This window comes from Chelonia mydas, chromosome 21 (genome assembly GCF_015237465.2).
Source record: "Chelonia mydas isolate rCheMyd1 chromosome 21, rCheMyd1.pri.v2, whole genome shotgun sequence".
NCBI classification, from domain to species: domain Eukaryota; kingdom Metazoa; phylum Chordata; order Testudines; family Cheloniidae; genus Chelonia; species Chelonia mydas.
In genome coordinates this window covers 8513526-8531980 of record NC_051261.2, presented here as the reverse complement: position 1 = coordinate 8531980, position 18455 = coordinate 8513526, and the positions used below count along the sequence as shown (strand labels likewise).

General features: G+C 53.0%; 1 protein-coding gene across 4 annotated transcripts; it reads left to right on the top strand.

Annotated features, from left to right (window-relative positions):
* The first annotated feature begins 1057 nt into the window (after positions 1–1057).
* Positions 1058–13692, top strand: OPTC (opticin). 4 transcript variants are annotated; one of them, XM_037885308.2, is made up of 7 exons: positions 1058–1186; positions 4575–4803; positions 6770–6923; positions 8834–8992; positions 10980–11182; positions 12079–12174; positions 12778–13692. In XM_037885308.2, exons 2-7 carry the CDS (start codon positions 4582–4584, stop codon positions 12946–12948), a joined length of 1005 nt encoding a protein of 334 aa, XP_037741236.1. In that variant the 5' UTR covers positions 1058–1186; positions 4575–4581; the 3' UTR covers positions 12949–13692. The 4 variants fall into 4 exon arrangements, with proteins under 4 accessions (XP_037741236.1, XP_043389540.1, XP_037741238.1 ...); XM_043533605.1 differs by having other exon boundaries at positions 1073–1186; positions 4570–4803; XM_037885310.2 differs by having other exon boundaries at positions 1074–1190.
* The last annotated feature ends 4763 nt before the right edge of the window (positions 13693–18455 follow it).

Sequence of the window (18455 nt, the reverse complement as noted above, 5' to 3'; positions counted from 1 at the left end):
TTTTGGCTACAAAGACAGAGGTTTTTTATGAGGTGTTGAATTTAAACAGCCATCCGGCTGCTGGGATGTGGGCCCATCCTGGCCATAACCGCAATCAGACCACTGCCAGTGAGCTCCCAGCTATGGATGGGGGGTGGCACCCAACCAACAAGGACCCGGCTAAGAACAGGGGCTGGCACCCACCAAAGAAGGATCTGTCTAGATACACTGGCTGGCCCCAAACCAGTGAGATCCTGTCTCCTGAAGGCACATTCCCCACTCACCCCTTTCCTGCCCCAGTGCTAAATTCACATGAAATACTGGACTGTCACTGTTCCAAAACGCATCCAAGCCTAGGGGAAATCTCAGTCTTTCCCAGCGTGTGACCCCTATCTCCCCTCCCCTGCTGCATAACACAGTGCAGACCTAGCCCTTTGGAAAGAGAGCTCCTACCCGGGTATTCTCAGTGAATTCTGCCCCGCGGCCAGGGTTTTTACAGGCTGAGCACGCCCCGTATGTGTCTCTCCCCACGTGGTTCTGCCTGTGTCCGTGTTATCCTCCGTGAACATCAAGCGCTGCATTAAGTCCCCCCTAAGCCAAGGGGAGACCTAACGGGCACTCAACCCTTACGCATGTCTCCCAGCTTGGGGTGAAACTCAGCCCAGCAAAGGGGGTGGGGGGGTGCCCTGGACTCTGTGCAACACGGACACTGGGGAAACTCCGGCTGGCTTTGGTGGGACCAGCATTAGGCCTGATGGGTGTAAGTGGGGCATTGTGCAGTGTGTCACCCTGCACAAGCTGCATGTCACCCTAGGGCACCTCTGCCTCCCCCCCCCAAGGTGACAGGCTGTAAAGTCTGTGCAGGGGGGAAGAAAAGTGCTCTCCGAGCCACCTCCCCCATCCCAGCATGCAGGCCCTAAAAGCAAGCCCAGCCTCTTGGAAGAAAGCTGTAAGTGAGCATGGCTGCTAGCCCCTGGGGGCACTGGACAAGGGGCACCATGGGAGGGGGGCAGGTGACAGCTGGAATAATCACCACCCTGATTGGCTGCACTTCCTGCTTATCCCCTGCACACTCCCACCCCCCCAACCAGGGCTGCCCTCCCCCTCGCCCTCCTTAAAACCTCTACAGCCCTTTTGGTCCCAGCACATCCGCTTTGCAGGAGCTGAGAGGTTCGGGCTCTTCCAGGGCAGACCGAGGGACCAGGGGGTAGGTCTGTGGCTTGTGCCTCTCTCTCCCCTTCTCTCTTTCTCTGGAAGAAGCTGAGCTCAGGGGCTTTCATGCTCAGTTCAGAGACGTTGTGGGGGTGGGGCTTTATGCAGAATGCATGGGGGCTGCCTGCAGTGTGCTTTTCAAAGGCTTTTTTATTACTCTCTTAATGCTGGGTTTGATCTGTGGGAAACTAGCTGAGATTAAGGGCCAGACTCCTCACTTCAGGACGTTTGCAATTCAGTGCTGTCTTTTATAGACTGGAGAGAGCTGTGCCAAGCAAGCGTGAGCGTGCATGGGTGTACATGTTGTCCCAGGTTTGTTGTGTGTGTGTGTGTGTGACTTGGCTGTGTTTGCGAATGCATGGGAGTATGGATGGTGTGTGTGTGTAGGGGGGAGTGTTGGTGTGGATACTGCGTTTGCAAGTGCATGGGCATGCAGACGTGTTTGTTTGGGCATGCGTGTGTGCTCGTGTGTTTGTGTACACCCAGGTGCTTGTGTATTTGTGTGTACGCACAGATGGGCCAAGCGCTTTGAGTCATGCTCAGAATAGGGGCTGCCAGCCAAGCGGGAGCCGCTTCTGAATGGAATGAATCCCCTTTCCGAGGGAGCTAATCAAGTTTGGATTTCATCATGCGTCCTGCCCTTAGTTTGTCTAATGAGCCCCGTGCGGGAAATCCCTGTGTTAGACAGTGTAGCCCCTTGTCATGGAGTGTCGGGGAGTCAGGGCCCTGCACCTCCCTCTTCCTGCGTTTCACCGTGACTCTCAGCCAGCCAGTAAAACAGAAGGTTTATTGGACGACAGGAACACAGTCCCAAACAGAGCTCGTTGGTACAACCAGGACCCCTCAGACAGGTCCTTCTGGGGGGTCAGGGAGCTTAGACCCCAGCCTTGGGGTCCCCTCCGTTTTCCCAGTCCGCTCCCAACTCAAACCCCACTCCAGCCGACTCACCCAGCCTCCCCCCTGCTCCTCCTCCAGCCTTTGTCCAGCTTCCGGGGCAAAAGGTGTCACCTCGCCCCCAAACCCCCTCCTGGCTCAGGTTACGTTGTCCCTCCAGTGAAGCCACCCCCTGCTATCCCATCCCCAGTGCAGACAGTCCCAGTAAAACTCCCCTGCGACATTCCCAGGTCACTCCGCCCTGCTCCGTCATACCTCTAGAGTGTCATTGAAGGTGCATAGTGCAATTCTGGTCCTCTGGTCTCTGAAGGCCTTCTGTAGGCAATTGATATGTGTTGCTTCCCGGAGCAGTCTCTTAAAACGGGTTTCAGGGCAGGTGCCCAACCCTCACCTTGTTACTGCAACTGCATGTGCAAACTGAGCAGGCAGAAGGGCGTTTGTGTGTGCAGCCGTGGCAACTGTCCACCGAACTGGAAGTGTGGCCCCCAGTGTGTCTATTGAGGGGAGAAGGGCACACTATAATTCACAAGCCGTTTGTGCTCCCTTGCACGCAGGGCCGGGTAAATCTCATGCAGTTCACACAGCTCTAGCCCAAGGGGTGGATCCACACAGATGTGCAGGCTGTGTGACATACCCCAGGGCGTGCACTCCCAGAAACATAAGCTACCGTGTACGCTCCAGTAATGAGCCAGCATCTCTGCTAATGGACACTGCTCTGCGGAAGAGAGCGCTCTGACACTCAGGCCTCAGGATCCAGTAATATGAACCACGCAAGCTGGTGGCGATGACTGTAGCCTGTAAGCTATGCAGGGAGCAAATTCCAGCCGAGACAAGCTCTGGTCCTGCCCACTGGGCTCGGGGCAGGTTCTCATTAGTCCATCTGAGAAGAGCCTCACTAGGGAGCGATCATCAAAGTCCTAGTTTGTATCCTAGCTCTGGAAGGGACTGGGACCTAGTGGTTAGAGCAGAGGAGTTTGAGAATCAAGACTCCTGGGTTCTCTCCCCAGCTCTGCCACTGATCTACTGTGTGACTTTGGGTGGGTCACTTTCCCCCCTCTTTGCTTACGTTTCCCCCTCTGTGCAATGGGAAGAATATCGCTCCCCCAACTCTGTCACGAGCTTTGGGATCTCAGGCTCAAGTAGCACATAAGAGCAGAGAGTTACTCCTGAACTCATGGTTCACCCTCTCTCCGTCCTGCAGCCAAGGAGTTCAGGCCAGCGAAAAGTCTTAACCCCCCACTTGGGGAGCTTCTCTCCAAGCTGCCTGTTCTTTGAAGGCTGTTTGTACGGTTGGATCTGGCGTGTGAGCGGGAGGTGACGCTCTGTACAGCAGCTCTGGGCCTCTTTCCTCACAGCAGGGCACTCAAGCATGAAACAGCCTGAAAAGAAAAGGAGAGTAATGATTTCCTCCGGGGCTTTAGGCAGAGTCCATTGATTCTCTCCAGCAGGAAAGCCATGTCCACTTGCTTCTGCGGCTGCAGAGGAAGCCTGTTTAAAGTGCTCCGGGACAAGGCCGGGGAGACTCGGGGAGAGCAACAGAAGGTGCTGTAGAAGGAGCTAAAGTGAAGGCTTGGGTGGGGGGTAAAGCCGGCTGCCAGCACTTGGAGGAAACATTTGGGGCAGAGACATCAACTAGTGCTTCCTGGGCCAGGTTTCCCAAAGAGCTCAGCACCCACGTGCAGGCCCAGGAGAGCTCGTCTGGTTGGGAGGGAGCTCAGCCCTTCTGAAAGCGGGCCCATCCGTGTCACCCTGAGCGCTGCTGGGTGTTTTTGCAAACCCAGCCCTCCTTGAGGTGTTTCAACCAGTGCTGAGCCCCCATGGAAAAGAGTCATTGGGAGCGGAGCACTTGGAAATCTGAGCACAAGTGAGCAGGGCTTGCTGTCCGGCCCCTGTCTTTGCTGCACAGCAGGGGATGCCGGACAACGGGGTTTGCAAAATATTGAGATGAATGTGGTAAATGTTGTCGTTTACAAAGGGGAACCTCCGCTCACATCCCTGACAGAGCTCCGCTACCGTGGCCGGCAGTATACCTGGCTGTGGTATTCCTGGATTCCCCATTCACCCCATCTCCTGCCACTGCATTGCTGAATCCCCTTCGCCCAGCACCGTGCCCCTCGAATCTGATCTCTTCCAAGCTCTGCTGTGCTAGCCCTAGCCCCACCCTCAGCAGTCCTGCCAATGCCCCTCACTCCTGGCCTGCCATACTCGTCGCCGTCCCAGCCCTGGGCTCCCGCTACTCGGCTCTGCCAACGCACTTCACTCCCGGACCGCGGCACCCCCTTGCTGTTCTAACGCTGGGTTCCCCGCACCGTCCTGCCAGCGCGTGTTAAGCCGGTAGGTGCTCAGGCAGGTGCTCCTGGGGGGAATCAGAGCCCTGTGCTGAGCAGGTAGGGCACATCCCTCAGACCCGAGCTCAGCCCTGTAAACAGCAGAACTGAGCTGACCAACGGTGACAAAAATGCTTCGTTGCTTCCCTTTTCTCGGCACAGGTGCGGGATGCAGTGCGTAGCCTTGCTGGCGGTCACCACCCTGGCCCTGGTGCTGGCCTTGGCCGCCCCATCTAAAGAAGAAGGCAAGAAGAAGGAAGAGAAGCCCAGAGCTGACACTGCAACCGATGACAACCTGGACCTGCCCAACTACGACTTAGACAACTATGGAGAGATCATCGACCCGAGCCTCTACGAAGAGCTTTATGACTATAGTGACCTGGCACCAAAGGTAAGATGGAGACAGCAGAGCAGCAGAAACATGGGCCAACTCTTCTTCATGCGCCTGTGGGGAGTCCTAAGGCAGCTCCTTTCTCTAGGATCCCAGGGTAGCTTCTGTGCTACCACCCTCGCTGAGCCGGGTGTCCCTCCTGTTCCCTGCCCTGTCTCTCCAGGGCTGGGGCATTCTGGCCACTCTTCCACCCACAGCACTTGGTGGATGGAAATGCTTTCATCTGGAGTCAGGAGTCTAGCTGTAACTAGAACCCCACTTTCCCCAGTTTAGGTACTTCACTCTCTTCTCCTAGGTGCTTCTCTGGTACAGTTTGCAAGCCATGAAGAAGAGCGTTCATTGATTCACAGATTATAATGTCAGAAGGGACCATCATGATTATCTAGTCTGATCTCCTAGTCAGCTGGTTTATAGGGAGGCTTGCAGCAGTGTAGGATCCAGAAGGAAATGGGTATGACACTGTCTGAGACTTGTTCTAAAGTCCTAAGTCAGGAGGGAGAACCAGCTTTCCCCTAACACTTAGCACTGAGGTCTTGACCACACTAGGAGATAGCATTGTCTGGTAGTGAGATCCTGATTCTGGTTAGCAGCAATCCTATTGCCAATTCCTAGTTCTGCCAATGACTTATTGCATGGCCTTGGGCGAATCACATCAACCTCTCCATGCCTCAGCTTGCCCCTGTGTAAGCTGGAAATAATCATGTTTACAGAGGGGTTGTGAAGATTTATTATCAAATGTACTTGGCTTAAAGAGACTACGGCAGAGTGAAGCAGTGGTATTGCGAAAGATCCATAAGATCGGCCATGCTGGGTCAGACCAAAGGTCCATCTGGCCCAGTATCCTGTCTTCTGACAGTGGCCAATGCCAGGTGCCCCAGAGGGAATGAACAGAACAGACCATCAAGTGATCCATTCCCTGTTGCCTGTTCCCAGCTTCTGGCAAACAGAGGCTAGGGACAGCATCCCTGCCCAACCTGGCTAATAGCCATTGATGGACCGATCCTCCATGAACTTATCTAGTTCTTTTTTTAACCCTGTTATCCCTGTTATCCGTGGCAGGCTGCTCCAGGGTAGGGGCGCTAACCTAGCTGGTGGGCAGTTCTACCCTGCTTCCCTAAGTCCCCCAAGCCAGAGTCTCCGCTGGCATCAGTCAGCAGGAGCCCAGTGCCATCAACAGAGCTACGTGGATTGACCCTAGCTGAGGAGCTGACCTGGTCCCTGCACATTCGCTTGCACATGGCATTCGCCTTCAGTTCACTCCCTGCCCTGTGCTTCATTGCTGGTTGCTGTGTGTCAGACAACCAGGGCATGCTGCTCTCTCACAGGTGGGTGGCTGCATTTCAGCAGCGGTGCGGTTGTTCCAGCGTACAGGGGCTGACCCTGCTCTCGCTGGAGTCCTCTGCAAAACTCCCATTGGCGTCACTGAGCTGATCAGCGGGGCCAAAATAAGGGCTGAGGCTAAACTGAGGACGTGCTCCAGGGCCCTGCAGCATGGATGTTACATCACCTTGGACTCAGCAAAGAGCCGCCGCGAGATGGTGTTAGCCTCCCTTACACACAGCCACTTGCCTTCACCCCTTACCCATCCCCACCGAATTTGGCTCGCAGAGTTGCAGGCATGGAGAGGAAAGGCGCCGTGTGAATGCGAGACGTGACTGGTATTGAGGCTGCATGGAGCACTCCGTTACCTCTGTTACCTCTTGCACTTGGGGGTCTTTAGCAGAGCCAAAGGGAGTTGGGTGCGTTTCAATGGGATTGGGTGCCTGCCTACCCTGGACGTTGGCTATTTCAGGTATATCACTGCTGTAGCCCTCCAACCTGCCCTGTGCCACCTTCTGCCCCTCCCCAGTGGAGGTGTGAGCTGGGCGGGGCAAGGGAGGAGTCAGTGACTGATCAATGCTTTAACGGGAGCGCAGCCCCACAGCCTGTGCTCGGTGCCGTGATGCCCCTTGCCCTGTCTTTGCAGATTGAGGTTGGTACATTGGCTCCTCCAACCCAGCGTCTAGAGGGCGTCATGAGCACGAGAGCCGTGCCGACCGAAGCACCTAGGAGGCCACCCCCAACATCCCCCACGACCAAGCCTGTCGGGCCAGGTCTGTTCGGGTCCATAACCAAACAGGGTGAGTGAGAGACCAGCCCTCGTCACTTGGTCTTCCGGGGTAATGCTGCAGCATGGGGGATTTGCTCACAGGAGAATAGGTCTCCAAATACCACGAGCAATGACGGCAGTCTGGAAAGAGCCTTCTCTCAACATGGGGGTGAGGGGTACAGAGAAAGCCCCTCTCAATGTGGGCCAGAGAGGGCTTTGGAAATGAGTGGGATGGAGGCACTCCCTTCCCAGCATAGCGTGGGGAATCTCTGAGGCCTCTAGCCCAGAGGCAGACCCGTCCCTGCGTGGGGCGGCGGGACTGATGGGAGGAGAGAGAGAGAGAGAGAGAAGCAGCGAGTGACCCTGGGAGCTGAGAGCGCTGGCGGAAGGACGCGAGGGTGAGCAGACCATCCCCTGTCCAGGAGCCAAGTATTTGCCCTGCATGAGGAACATGGTTGGGGCGTCTCCCATATCAAACGGCGAGCGAGAGGGTGTCAGAAAGGAATCGCTTCACAGCATCGAGAACACCAGTAAAGCCGCAGCGCTTCAACGAGCAGAGATGTTGCGACAGTCGGATAGAGTAGCAATTAGATTAGTGACAATTAAAATCCTGCAGCGAGGGATAAATATCTTTATTCATTTTCTGTCACTCCGAACTGGGACAAATTACGTAGTAGGCTCAGGGAAATTGTTGCCTTTATGCTTTGAACTCCCCCACTAATAGATTCGGAGTCTCGCGCACGCTCTGGGGGGAGAAGAGGGAAAAGAGAGGAAAAACAAAACAAAAAACACCCAACACGGTTTTAATTGGTGCCAGAAATCTTGTCACCCTGCCACTTTGCCTGGCTGAGCAGGGTCTAGTTCCAGACGTAGGGGAATCAGATGTTTGCTTTGTGCAAACGGTTTCCTTTTGTTTCATCTCTGACAGTGCAGAAGGGCCAAACAGATCCCTGGTGTACTGCTGCTATGTTTGGTGGAGCTGCACCCCCCAGGTCGAGATTTGGCCTGAGCTGATTTGTTTTTAAGCAGCTCTTTTGGCTGGTTGTTCCTGGCCTTTCTCGTGGTTTGATTTTTTGCTTGTTTTGTTTTCCTCTGAACTTAGCGCTTGGTGGAAGGAGCTGGCCTGACAGCCCTGGAGACCAAAGCCCTCTGTGTATCTACATAGCTGGTACAGCGCGGGTAGGGGCTGGGCAGTCCCTGTCCCCCAGGGTGCTCTGACCCTCCCTGCAATGCACGGCCATTCCAGGTTCACTTGAAAATAGAACGTATGAGAACAGACTGAGCTTTAGGGACCCTTCCAGTGCTACCTGGGTAACAGCACAGCACCTGCTGAACTCCCAAAGTCCAGGCCTGGATTCCCAGGGGCTGGGCTCTTCTTTGACTCTTCCAAAGTTCTGGTCTGGGATCGGGAAGTGGGGTTCCCCAGGCTCCAGTTCTGCACGGCTGGTTGATTTTGGGTCACCTGAAATTCTGGAGGGGTTGGCTCCAGGGCTTGGCTTTGGGTCCATCTCCGTCAGAAAGGTTCCTGGGCCCAAGCTAGTCTTATGCTGCACGTAATGTGACCAGATAGCAAGTGTGAAAAATCAGGACACGTTTTTTTTTCGAAGGGTGGGGGGGAAGGTATAGTTGCATATATAAGACAGACCCCTAATATCAGGACATCTGGTCCCACTAGTTGCACATGGTCTGGCCTCGGAGTCTGCAACGAACCCCAGAATCAGGGGTGTTTCAAAAGGCTCCAGGTTCTGCTGCTAACCCACAGAATGGGGTGTCGGGCCAGATCCTCCACTGCGGTAAGCCAGCTGAGTTCCGTTGTCTTTAGTGGAGCTAGGCCAGCTGAGAATCTGGCCCCCCATCCTGGCACCAATCGGAGGTTACATTTAATACCCCCAAGCCCTGCTCGTTGCTGCTGGCTGACTGCTCCGTCTCTCCCTGCCCCAGGTCTGCCCACCTGCCTGATCTGCGTGTGCCTTAGCACCTCCGTGTACTGCGATGATGCCGAGCTGGAACAGATCCCGCCGCTGCCCCTGGAGACCACGTACTTCTACGCCCGCTTCAACCGCATCAGCCGCATCCAAGCCAGCGACTTCGCCAGGCTGAGTATGTGGAGCCGGGGCCCTGCCCGCTGCCCTCCCCCACGCAGAGTGGTGTCTGTCCATCACTGTGCTCTGCTGGGGGACATGGGGGGTGGGGAAACTTTGCACTGGCTCCCAGGGAGTTGGGGGCAGGGGCTAAGTGGATCCATTGCAGAGCTGCCTGAGGGAAGAGGATGCCCCTTGTATCCCAGAGTCCTGTTCAGCTCTCACACTGGGTCCTGTTCCAGATTCGTACAATGTTTAGGCTGAGTCCAGATCCAATCTGACACCGAATCCTCCCTAGGCAGGTTTAGACTCCTCCCAACCAACTGCGTGGCCACAGCAGGGGGCTCAGACCTGCTCCTTGGGCATCAGGTACAATTGCAGGTGTACGCAGATGCCACTCCCCATGGCACCAATGGGAGCCAGGCCTATAGACACCAGAGCTGGCTTTAGCCCCAAGTCCTGGGCACACAATCCCCAGTCATGTCAGCGGTTCATCCACACCCCTCTATACAGTTTAATTTAGGGCTTCTGCCTTCCTGCTGAGTGGTGTGTAAGGGCATCAATGGGGGGAAGAGCCAGGCCGGGACACGGCTGCCTCTCTCACACGTGGCCCCAACCATCTGCAGGCGCAGAATCAGGGAGCCAAATGCAGACCATTCCCAGGAGGAGCAATGTGACCCCTTAACACTGCACCGCACCAATGCTGCTCTTTATTAAAGTCCCGGTACAGCAAGTCCTGGTCGGCTCTGGGAACTGGAGGGGCCAAGAACTCTCTGGTTGTAACATCATAACGTTGCAGGGCTCATAGATGTTGGAGATGGAAAAGCCATGAGTGCAATGGTGCCAATCCAGGTGCCCCCATTTACAGCGAGAACTAGGGGTGCTGCTGCACCCCCTGGCTTGAAGCGGTTTCCATCATATGCAGGGTTTACAGTTTGGTTCAGTGGCTCTCAGCCCCCTCACTGTACAAATGGTTCCAGCCCCCCGGATGGCTTGCGCAGCATGTGAATCTGTTCCACGCTAGTTTGAACTCAAAATGTGGGGGGGCGGCAGTTTTGTACATGGTTAAAACCCAGAGAAAACAGTTATCCCTTCATGCCCTGTGAAGCAAACTTGCTGGGTTTTGCCCAGCCCTGGAGATCTCCTAAGGGGTCCCTCTAGAGGCAGGACAGTGATGTTGAACAGTCCTTCCCCCTTGGCTGGCTGGAATAGGAGCCCTGTAGCTTTAAAATCCCTTCCTTCCTGCAGGAGGGAATTGCACCCAGTGCTAGTCAATGGAATGGACCCTGCCAAAGCTGTTGGAGCCTTAAGATTGCAGGACTAGCTAGCAAACTGTGAGCTGGGGCTTGCAGAGGCTCTCAGCACAGTATGTGCATGTTTGGGGGGGCTAAAAGAAAAGGAGGACTTGTGGCACCGTAGAGACTAACAAATTTATTTGAGCATAAGCTCAGTCTCTACGGTGCCACAAGTCCTCCTTTTCTTTTTGCGGATACAGACTAACACGGCTGCTACTCTGAAACCTGTCATTATGTCTGGGGGGCTGGGCACTGTTAAAATGGGACCTGCTGGGTGCTGTGCATATTTGAAAACCTTTCTCTGATTTAGGCCCTTAAATGGATGCTGAGCTCCTCTGAAAACCTGTCCCTGAGAGGGGATGCTGAGGTCTTGAAAATCTGGCTTTGGGAGGAATAATAATAACAAAGACATAAATGTATTTCACATTTCTGTTGGAGCTGCATCCAGCCACCATAGTCAGGATATTGGCCTGTTGTGTTAGGTGCTAGATTGAGTTTAGCTGGCATAGATTGGCATTGGCTCATTGAGTTCAATGGAGCTATGTTCATTTACATCAGCTGAGGACCTGGTTCATTCTAGTTCTGTTTGCTGGAGTGCTGGCTTTTTCTCCTACGGCTCTGGCCAGGCCTAGCCCCTAATTATTGCTCAGCACTGTTGTGAGCGATGGCAAGGGTTTGTGAAGGCGGAATCTCTATCCTCCCCTCCATCAGAGAAGCTGAAGCGAATAGACCTGACTAGCAACTTCATCTCCTGGGTGGGCGAGGACTCCTTCCGGCTGCTGAGCACCCTGCAAGAGCTCATCCTCGCCGAGAACAGGCTGACTGCGCTGCCCGCATTGCCCAGCAGCATCGTGCGGCTCGATGCCCGGCTCAATAGGATTCAGAGCTCCGGTGTCAGACCTGAAGCCTTCAGGGTGAGTCTGTGCCCAGTGCCTGGTGGCCACCCCAAGATTCCAAAAGGGGTCCCTAAATTTCACAGCTTCTTTTCCACCCTCCAAGAGGACTGGGGGTCTCTTGGGGTATATCTACGCTGCAAGATAAGCTCAGGGTTTGAACTCAGACTCAAGCCAAACCCTCCTCCTATCTCCACACAAATCACACTAACCCAGGGCTCAGACTCTGGGTTTCAGGACTGTACAGAGGTGGAAGGTCCGAGCCTGAGTCAAACCGGGACCCAGAGTTCATGCCCTATTGCTTTGCAGTGTAGATGCAACCCCACTGGGCTCGTGCTCTGGGAGTCCACCAGCAGTAGCCCACAACCCCACAAGCTGGCTTTCTTTATCCTCTGGACAGTCAAGTTTTCCCACGTTGGATTTGGACCCGTGTAATGCAGTGTCGGCACTTCAGCCCAGGTTGGGACCCAGGGTTCAACAATTCCTAACCTGGGGTTGGATTTGGGCCCACATAATAAGTGTAGACACTCAAGCCCCTAGATTAACAAACCCAGGGGCTGCTAACTTGAGTTCTATAACCCTGGGCTTACTCCGCAGTGTAGACATACCCTGGTTCAATTCAACCCCCTGCTAGGCCTACCTGGCTCTGATTCCTACCCCTTTGTACCACAGAAATAACCCAGATGTTCTGTATAGAGAAGCTGACTGGGGCTTGGGAACAGCCAAAGCCCAAAGTGCCACCCCCAGCTTTTCCAGTGTTTGCTGGGATGGGACAATCCCATGCAAGCATGAGAGCAGCATGTTCCGTTCAGCAAAGCTGTGAGTTCTGCCCCACCCTGCTGAGCCTTGGTGTGTTCCAGGCCAGGTGAGGGGGCTGGGCAGGGCGAGGGCTGATGCATTCACCTGTGTTTCTGCAGGAGCTGAAGAAGCTGCAGTTCCTCCACCTGTCTGATAACAAGCTGGACTATATCCCAGTGCCCCTGCCTGAGGGCCTGCGGTCTCTGCACCTGCAGGTGAGGCAGTGACCGAGTCAAGCAAGGGCACCCAGCCAGACTGGTTGATGGTCCCTTAAAGATACGGCCACTCTTTAATTTTGCATTTGCTTTTGAATTTTGCTGCCCTTGCAGTCGAGGGACGGAGAGCTCTGGCTAGACACAGGTATCGTGCAGGTGGGTGTGGGGCGAGATCCTCTCTCTCACAATGTCCCAGTTCTAATGTCCCCTGCACAGACCTCACCGTGCACCTCATTCTCCCCACAGCTTGTTCAATGCTGGGCCCCCTGAGTACACCCAGCTCTGCCAGTGCCCCTCAGTCCTGACTGGTGCCCCCTCCGCTATTCCAGCCCCTTCCTGCCTCTGCTGGTAGATCTCAATCCTGCAGGTCCCACTGTCATTCTGGCGTTGGAGTCACCTGTCAATGGTATCAAACTAGCCACTGGTTAAAGGATGTATCCATGAGTGTCTGGGTTGAGGCTCATTACACCTGCGGGCCAAATCTAGTTTGAGCCCCAGTCTAACAGAAGCAAAGTCTCATACTAGCCAGGGACAATTAATGCACAAACCCACTACCCCACCTTGCCCCTTCCCCCCATCGTTTAATGTTGTCTCCCCGGCTAGAACAACAACATCCAAACCATGCACAAAGACACGTTCTGTGACAGCCAGGACCACAGTCACATCCGCTGGGCCCTGGAGGACATCCGCCTGGACCGCAACCCCATCAACCTGAGCCTCTTCCCCGACGCCTACTTCTGTCTGCCTCGGCTACCCACGGGCCACTTCTACTGAGCCTGCCAGACAGCCCCCACGGGAGCACCTATGATGGAAACTGCTCTTGGGAGAAGGCTGCCCTGGAACCACAAGTTAAGAGCTCCATGCCTGGCTGTCCTGTTGGGCCATCTGGTATTTGCCCTCCCTTGCTCATCTCAGCCCCAGCGGCCTTATCTAGACTAGGGTTTAAGCTGCGATGTGAGCATAGACGAGCTAACATGGGTTTAGAAGTCTAGTTAGGCTAAGGATACCGCGTTCTGTGTTAAAATGGCCAGTGGGCGCTAGATGCGAGGATTTTATTGAGTTCTTAGTCCATGTGTGCCAGCGCGAAGGATGCCCCAGGCCGAGAGTAGCCCTAATAAAATGAAAAAGGTTTAAAAACTCATTCTGTGGATTGTTTAAAACAAAATGACCTGCCGGCCACCCACATCAGGCACAGCAGCTCGTCCATGAGCATTGTGGTGTGGGCAGTGATGGGCAAAGCTTTCAAGGGAACGAACCCTGGATTCCCTCCTGGCTGGACCTCGGTCACTTGGATTCTGACCTGCATTTCCAGTCATAGGCTCCCCAATGCACAGCTCCACCCAAAGCTTAGGTCTCAAAGCTGATCCAAACAGGCAGTGGGAGGGAGGGAGTTTTGAGGCCTTTAAAAGAGGCCTGAATCAAATCAATGTATTTAAAATATAGCATGTGTTGTGTTCCCTAACTTCTAAAATCAGAAGAGAGCTGTCCACTTGGGGAATACTTTAAATAGAGCTTATTCAGCATCTGTATCTTTATACGTGTGCAATAAACGCACGTCCTGTGAGAGAGACGCCGTGCACATGGAGAAGCCAAAACACTGAACTGAAACTTCTGAACTCAGCCTCCATCCTCCAGGCCAGGGGAGGGAATTTGGGAAGTAAACGTCTTACAGCACGCTCCCAGTTTTCAAAAATTCAATCGTTCACGTTGTCCCTCCAATCATCCAACTTTAGCTGTATTCTCGCCAGCTTTCACTTTCACCCCACTAGAGGGTGCAACAGAATATGTGTCAAAACCCACCCATCCCTGTGCCTTGCTGACCTAATCTCTGCTCCTTGTCTCCCTTCTGCTTTGCCTTATCATTTAAACTCATGGGCTACATTAAATGAGACTGGTGAGCTGCTGCCCACATACCTGTCCTTCAGTTAATAGCGCTGTGCACAAATTCCTGGTTGCTGGGAAACCCTGCAGCTCTCATGGATCATGAGTTCTGGGAGGCTGAGGATGGGAAGGTGGGGAAAGAGCTGAAGGCAAAGAGGAGCATGGAGAAAAGTAGTTCCCAGTTTCCCAATTGCAGCCACTAAATTTATACAAACCACTGCCTGGCTGCCTTTCCCAGAACGGCCTAGTACAAAGGTTCTCAAACTTTTGTACTGGTGACCCCTTTCACATAGCCAGCCTCTGAGTGCGACCCCCCCTTATCAATTAAAAACACTTTAAAATATATTTAACATCATTATAAATGCTGGAGGCAAAGCAGGGTTTGGTGTGGAAGCTATCAGCTCGCAACCCCCCCCCCCGGTGTAATAACCTTGTGACCCCCTGAGGGGTCCCAATCCCCAGTTTGAGAACCTCTGGCCTAGAGGGATTGGAGGGGGATTTGAAGGACTGGCACCAATCCACCTGCTGCAGATAACTGATACAAACACTAAATAAAGCTCACCTGCATTAGGGGAGCCAGGCCCAGAAACCTGTGCCTTCCAAAATCAGACAGCAGTGGGCAGTGGGCAGTTACACTATTGGCCCGACCTCTAGGCCGTGACATGCCACTCAAAGGCCATGCATTACACCGAGGGTGTTGGACAATGGACTGCAGGGCATTACTAAGGACGAGGCTGGTTTCTTGGCAATGGGGTGGTTATCCTGGCCCGTTGGGATTGTGCTCACATCCCTTTCAAAGGGCGCCCGTTAGCAGACAAGGGCAGTGATCCATTTGGGGGTGAAGCTCCCTGCCTCTGGACGCACGCTGGCCTGAGCATCACATTCGGTTCTGTGCCAGTATGAGCCGCTGGCATTTTGGGCTGGGTGTGTTTGCGGACAGCAGAGGGTAATAAGGCACTGGTTTGGCGACTGTAAGGAAGCCACACAGGAAGGTCTGGAGGGGTCTGATGAAAGGACGGTGGGGGAAGACACGGCACTAAAGAGTCTGAAAACTGTCTGTATTTTCTTATCTTAAGCGGGGTGCTGGCTCCTCTAGTTCTCCACAGCTCAAGGGGGACTCCCCCAGGCACAGCACCATCCTGTAGTGACAGCCACAGTGCAAAGAGTTTACTAGTCTCAGCTAACCTCTGGTGCATGTAGGCAGCAGCTGCCATCCAGGCAAAGACCTCTCCACCATACAGCCTTTGAGGCCACAGACCTAGGTACTGTAGCAGGGCTCCCCAGCAGATGAGAGGAGCGTCATAAGACCAGCCATACTGGGTCAGACCAATGGTCCATCTAGCCCATTATTGTGTTTACCAACAGTGGCCAGCACCAGATACTTCAGTGGGAATGAGCAGAACAAGGCAATTATCTAGTGATCCCTTTTCATCCACTCCCAGTTTCTAGCAGTCAGAAGTTCCGGGATGTCCAGAGCATGGAGTTATGGCCCTGATCCTCTTGGCTAATAGCCACTGCGGGACCTATCCGTCATGAACTCCTGATTCAATTCCTCCCACTAGGGGCTGACGAGAGGGGATTTCAGCAGGGAGCATCCTCAGTTTTTCTTGTTGAAGTTATTCCACTTTAATTAAATATTAATTAGGCCAAAACAAGAGGTGAGTGTAAGAAGCCCTTTAGAGGACAGGGAGTAGGGCACTCTTGTGGGCTGTTGAAGATCTTGGTTCAATTTCTCCTGCCTAATAAGGTGAGTGGATTTGAGCAGGAAGCTCAGGCCAGCTTTCCACTTTAATTAACTATTGATTTGGCCAAAAGCAGCAGAGAAGTCCTCTCTAGTCCAGTGGTTAGAGTGGTCACCGGGGATCCTAATGAGCTTGGTTCAATTCCTCTGTCTACTCCCTGAAAAGAGGGATTTCCATAAGGTGCTCATGGAAACTTTTTGTGTTGAAGCAGTGCTCCTTTAATTCAATAGTAATTGGGCCAAACGAAAAGATTAGAGCAAGAAGCCCTCTATAGCCTAGTGGTGAGGGCTCTCTCCTGGGATGCTGGAGACCTTGGTTCAATTCACTCCTTGGGGTGCTGGTCAGTTGGGAGGGTGTTCACTTTTCCTCTTGAAGCTGGTCTGCTTTAACTCAATAGTAAGTGGAACAAACCAAGACACTAAAGCAAGAAGCCCTCTATAGCCTAGTGGCAAGGGCTCTCTGCTGGGATGCTGGAGTGCTTGGTTCAATTCACTCCTCTGCCTGTTGGGAGGGTGCTCACTTTTTCTCTTGGAGCTGGTCCGCTTTAACTCAATAGTAAGTGGAACAAACCAAGACACTAAAGCAAGAAGCCCTCTATAGCCTAGTGGCAAGGGCTCTCTGCTGGGGTGCTGGAGTCCTTGGTTCAATTCACCCCTCTGCCTGTTGACAGGTCACCTGGGAGGGTGCTCACTTTTCCTCTTGAAGCTGCTCCACTTTAACTCAATAGTAAGTAGAAAAAACGAAGACATTAAAGCAAGAAGCCCTCTATAGCCTAGTGGTGAAGGCTCTCTGCTGGGATGCTGGAGTCCTTGGTTCAAGTCCCCAGGGCCTAAGATGGAAGAAATCTTTGAAGAGGGCCTTGCTGTCTGAGCAGCGGCTTTTATTTTAATATTTACTGGCCACCAGCCCCGGCTCCAGCAAAAGCTGAATCACTCTTTCGCCCCCGCTGGTCGGACACCCACCTAGGCTGTAGGAGATCCCAGTTCCAATCCCTTCTCCGCGAAGGGACTGGAACGAGGAGCTCCTACATCCCAGGGACCACCCCTCCTCCCTCCACCCCCCGCCCTGCCCCACCCCCCTACCCCACCAACCCCCCTACCCCCCCGCCCCACCAACCCCCCTACCCCCCCGCCCAACCACCCCACCTCCCCTCCACCCCACTAAGAGGTGAGAGACCCCTGTTCAAGCCCCCTCCTTTTGCCTGGAAGACAAGGGCCTCCTGCAAAGGAGAGGGGACTTAAACAGGAATTTCCCATCTCCCTGGTCACCTGGGAGATAGGATGTCCTCATTCCAACCCCTTCTTAAGGGGCAGAGGCAGGATTTGAACCAGAAATTTCAGGGATCTCCCACTTCCTAAGCAAGCACCCAACCACTGGGCTACAGAGTGATCCTAGCTTTTGTAGCTCCCCAATGAATAGTTAAGTGGAACTGCTTCAACAGGAAAGTTTGCAGAAGCTCCAAATTCAGCTGGCATCACCACATCTAGTAGATAAAGGACATTTTGTTTCCCAGGCACCCAGTTTTGTGAGATCCCTTTGTAACTCTTCACAGTCAGTTTTGGACTTAACTATCCTAAGTAATTTTGTATCATCTTCAAACTTTACCACCTCACTGTTTACTCCTGAGGTGACATGTACCTGGTTAATCTGGGGATGGTTGTAATCCCCCATTGTAACTGAGTTTTCAGTTTCTGTAGCGGCTCTAACCTGCGCATTTCACAGTTTCAGTCAAACACTGACATTTTTATCCATACAGATTCTATGGTACTGTTGATTCATTTACAATATTTACTCTGTTTTACACTGCTTTCTTTCACGCATTTCACTTTAGCAAAGCTTTTGATACTGTCTCACATGACCTTCTCATCAGCAAACTAGAGCAATAGACAAATCTACTATAAAGGTGGGGGCACAACTGGTTGGACAAATGTACTTACAGAGTAGTTATCAGTGGTTCACAGTCAAGCGGGAAAAGCATATCAAGTGGAGTCCCGTGGCGGGATCTGTCCTGGGTCCAGGTCTGTTCAGTATCTTCACAAATGATAAGGCATCGAGAGTACTCTTATAAAGTTTGCAGAGGATACCAAGCTGGGAGAGGTCTCAAGGACTTTGGAGGACAGGATTCGATTTCAAACTGATTTGACAAGCCGGAGAAATGGTCTGAAATAAAGAGAATGAAATTCAATAAGGACAAATGCAAAGTACTACTCTTAGCAAGGAATAATCCAAGTACACAAATACAAAATGAGAAATGACTGCCTAGGAAGGAGTACTGTAGAAAAAGATCTGGAGGTAATAGTGGATCAAAAACTAAATATCAGTCGTCAGTGTAATACTGCTGCAAAAAAAAAAAAAGAAAAGCAGACATCCTTGGCAGGAGTGTTGTAAGCATGACATGAGAAATAATCCTGCAACTCTACTCAGCATGGACAGGGCTGTAACTGGAGTGCTGGGTCCATTCTGGGCACCACACTTTGGGAAAGATGGGGACAAATTGGAGGAAGTCCAGAGGAGACCAGCAAAAATGATTAAAGGTCTAGAAAACATGACTCATGAGAAAAGATTGAAAAAATGTGGTTTGTGTTTAGTCTCAAGAAAAGAAGACGGGGGGGGAGGGGGAGACACATAACAGTCTTCAAGTATGCAAGAGTTTGATAT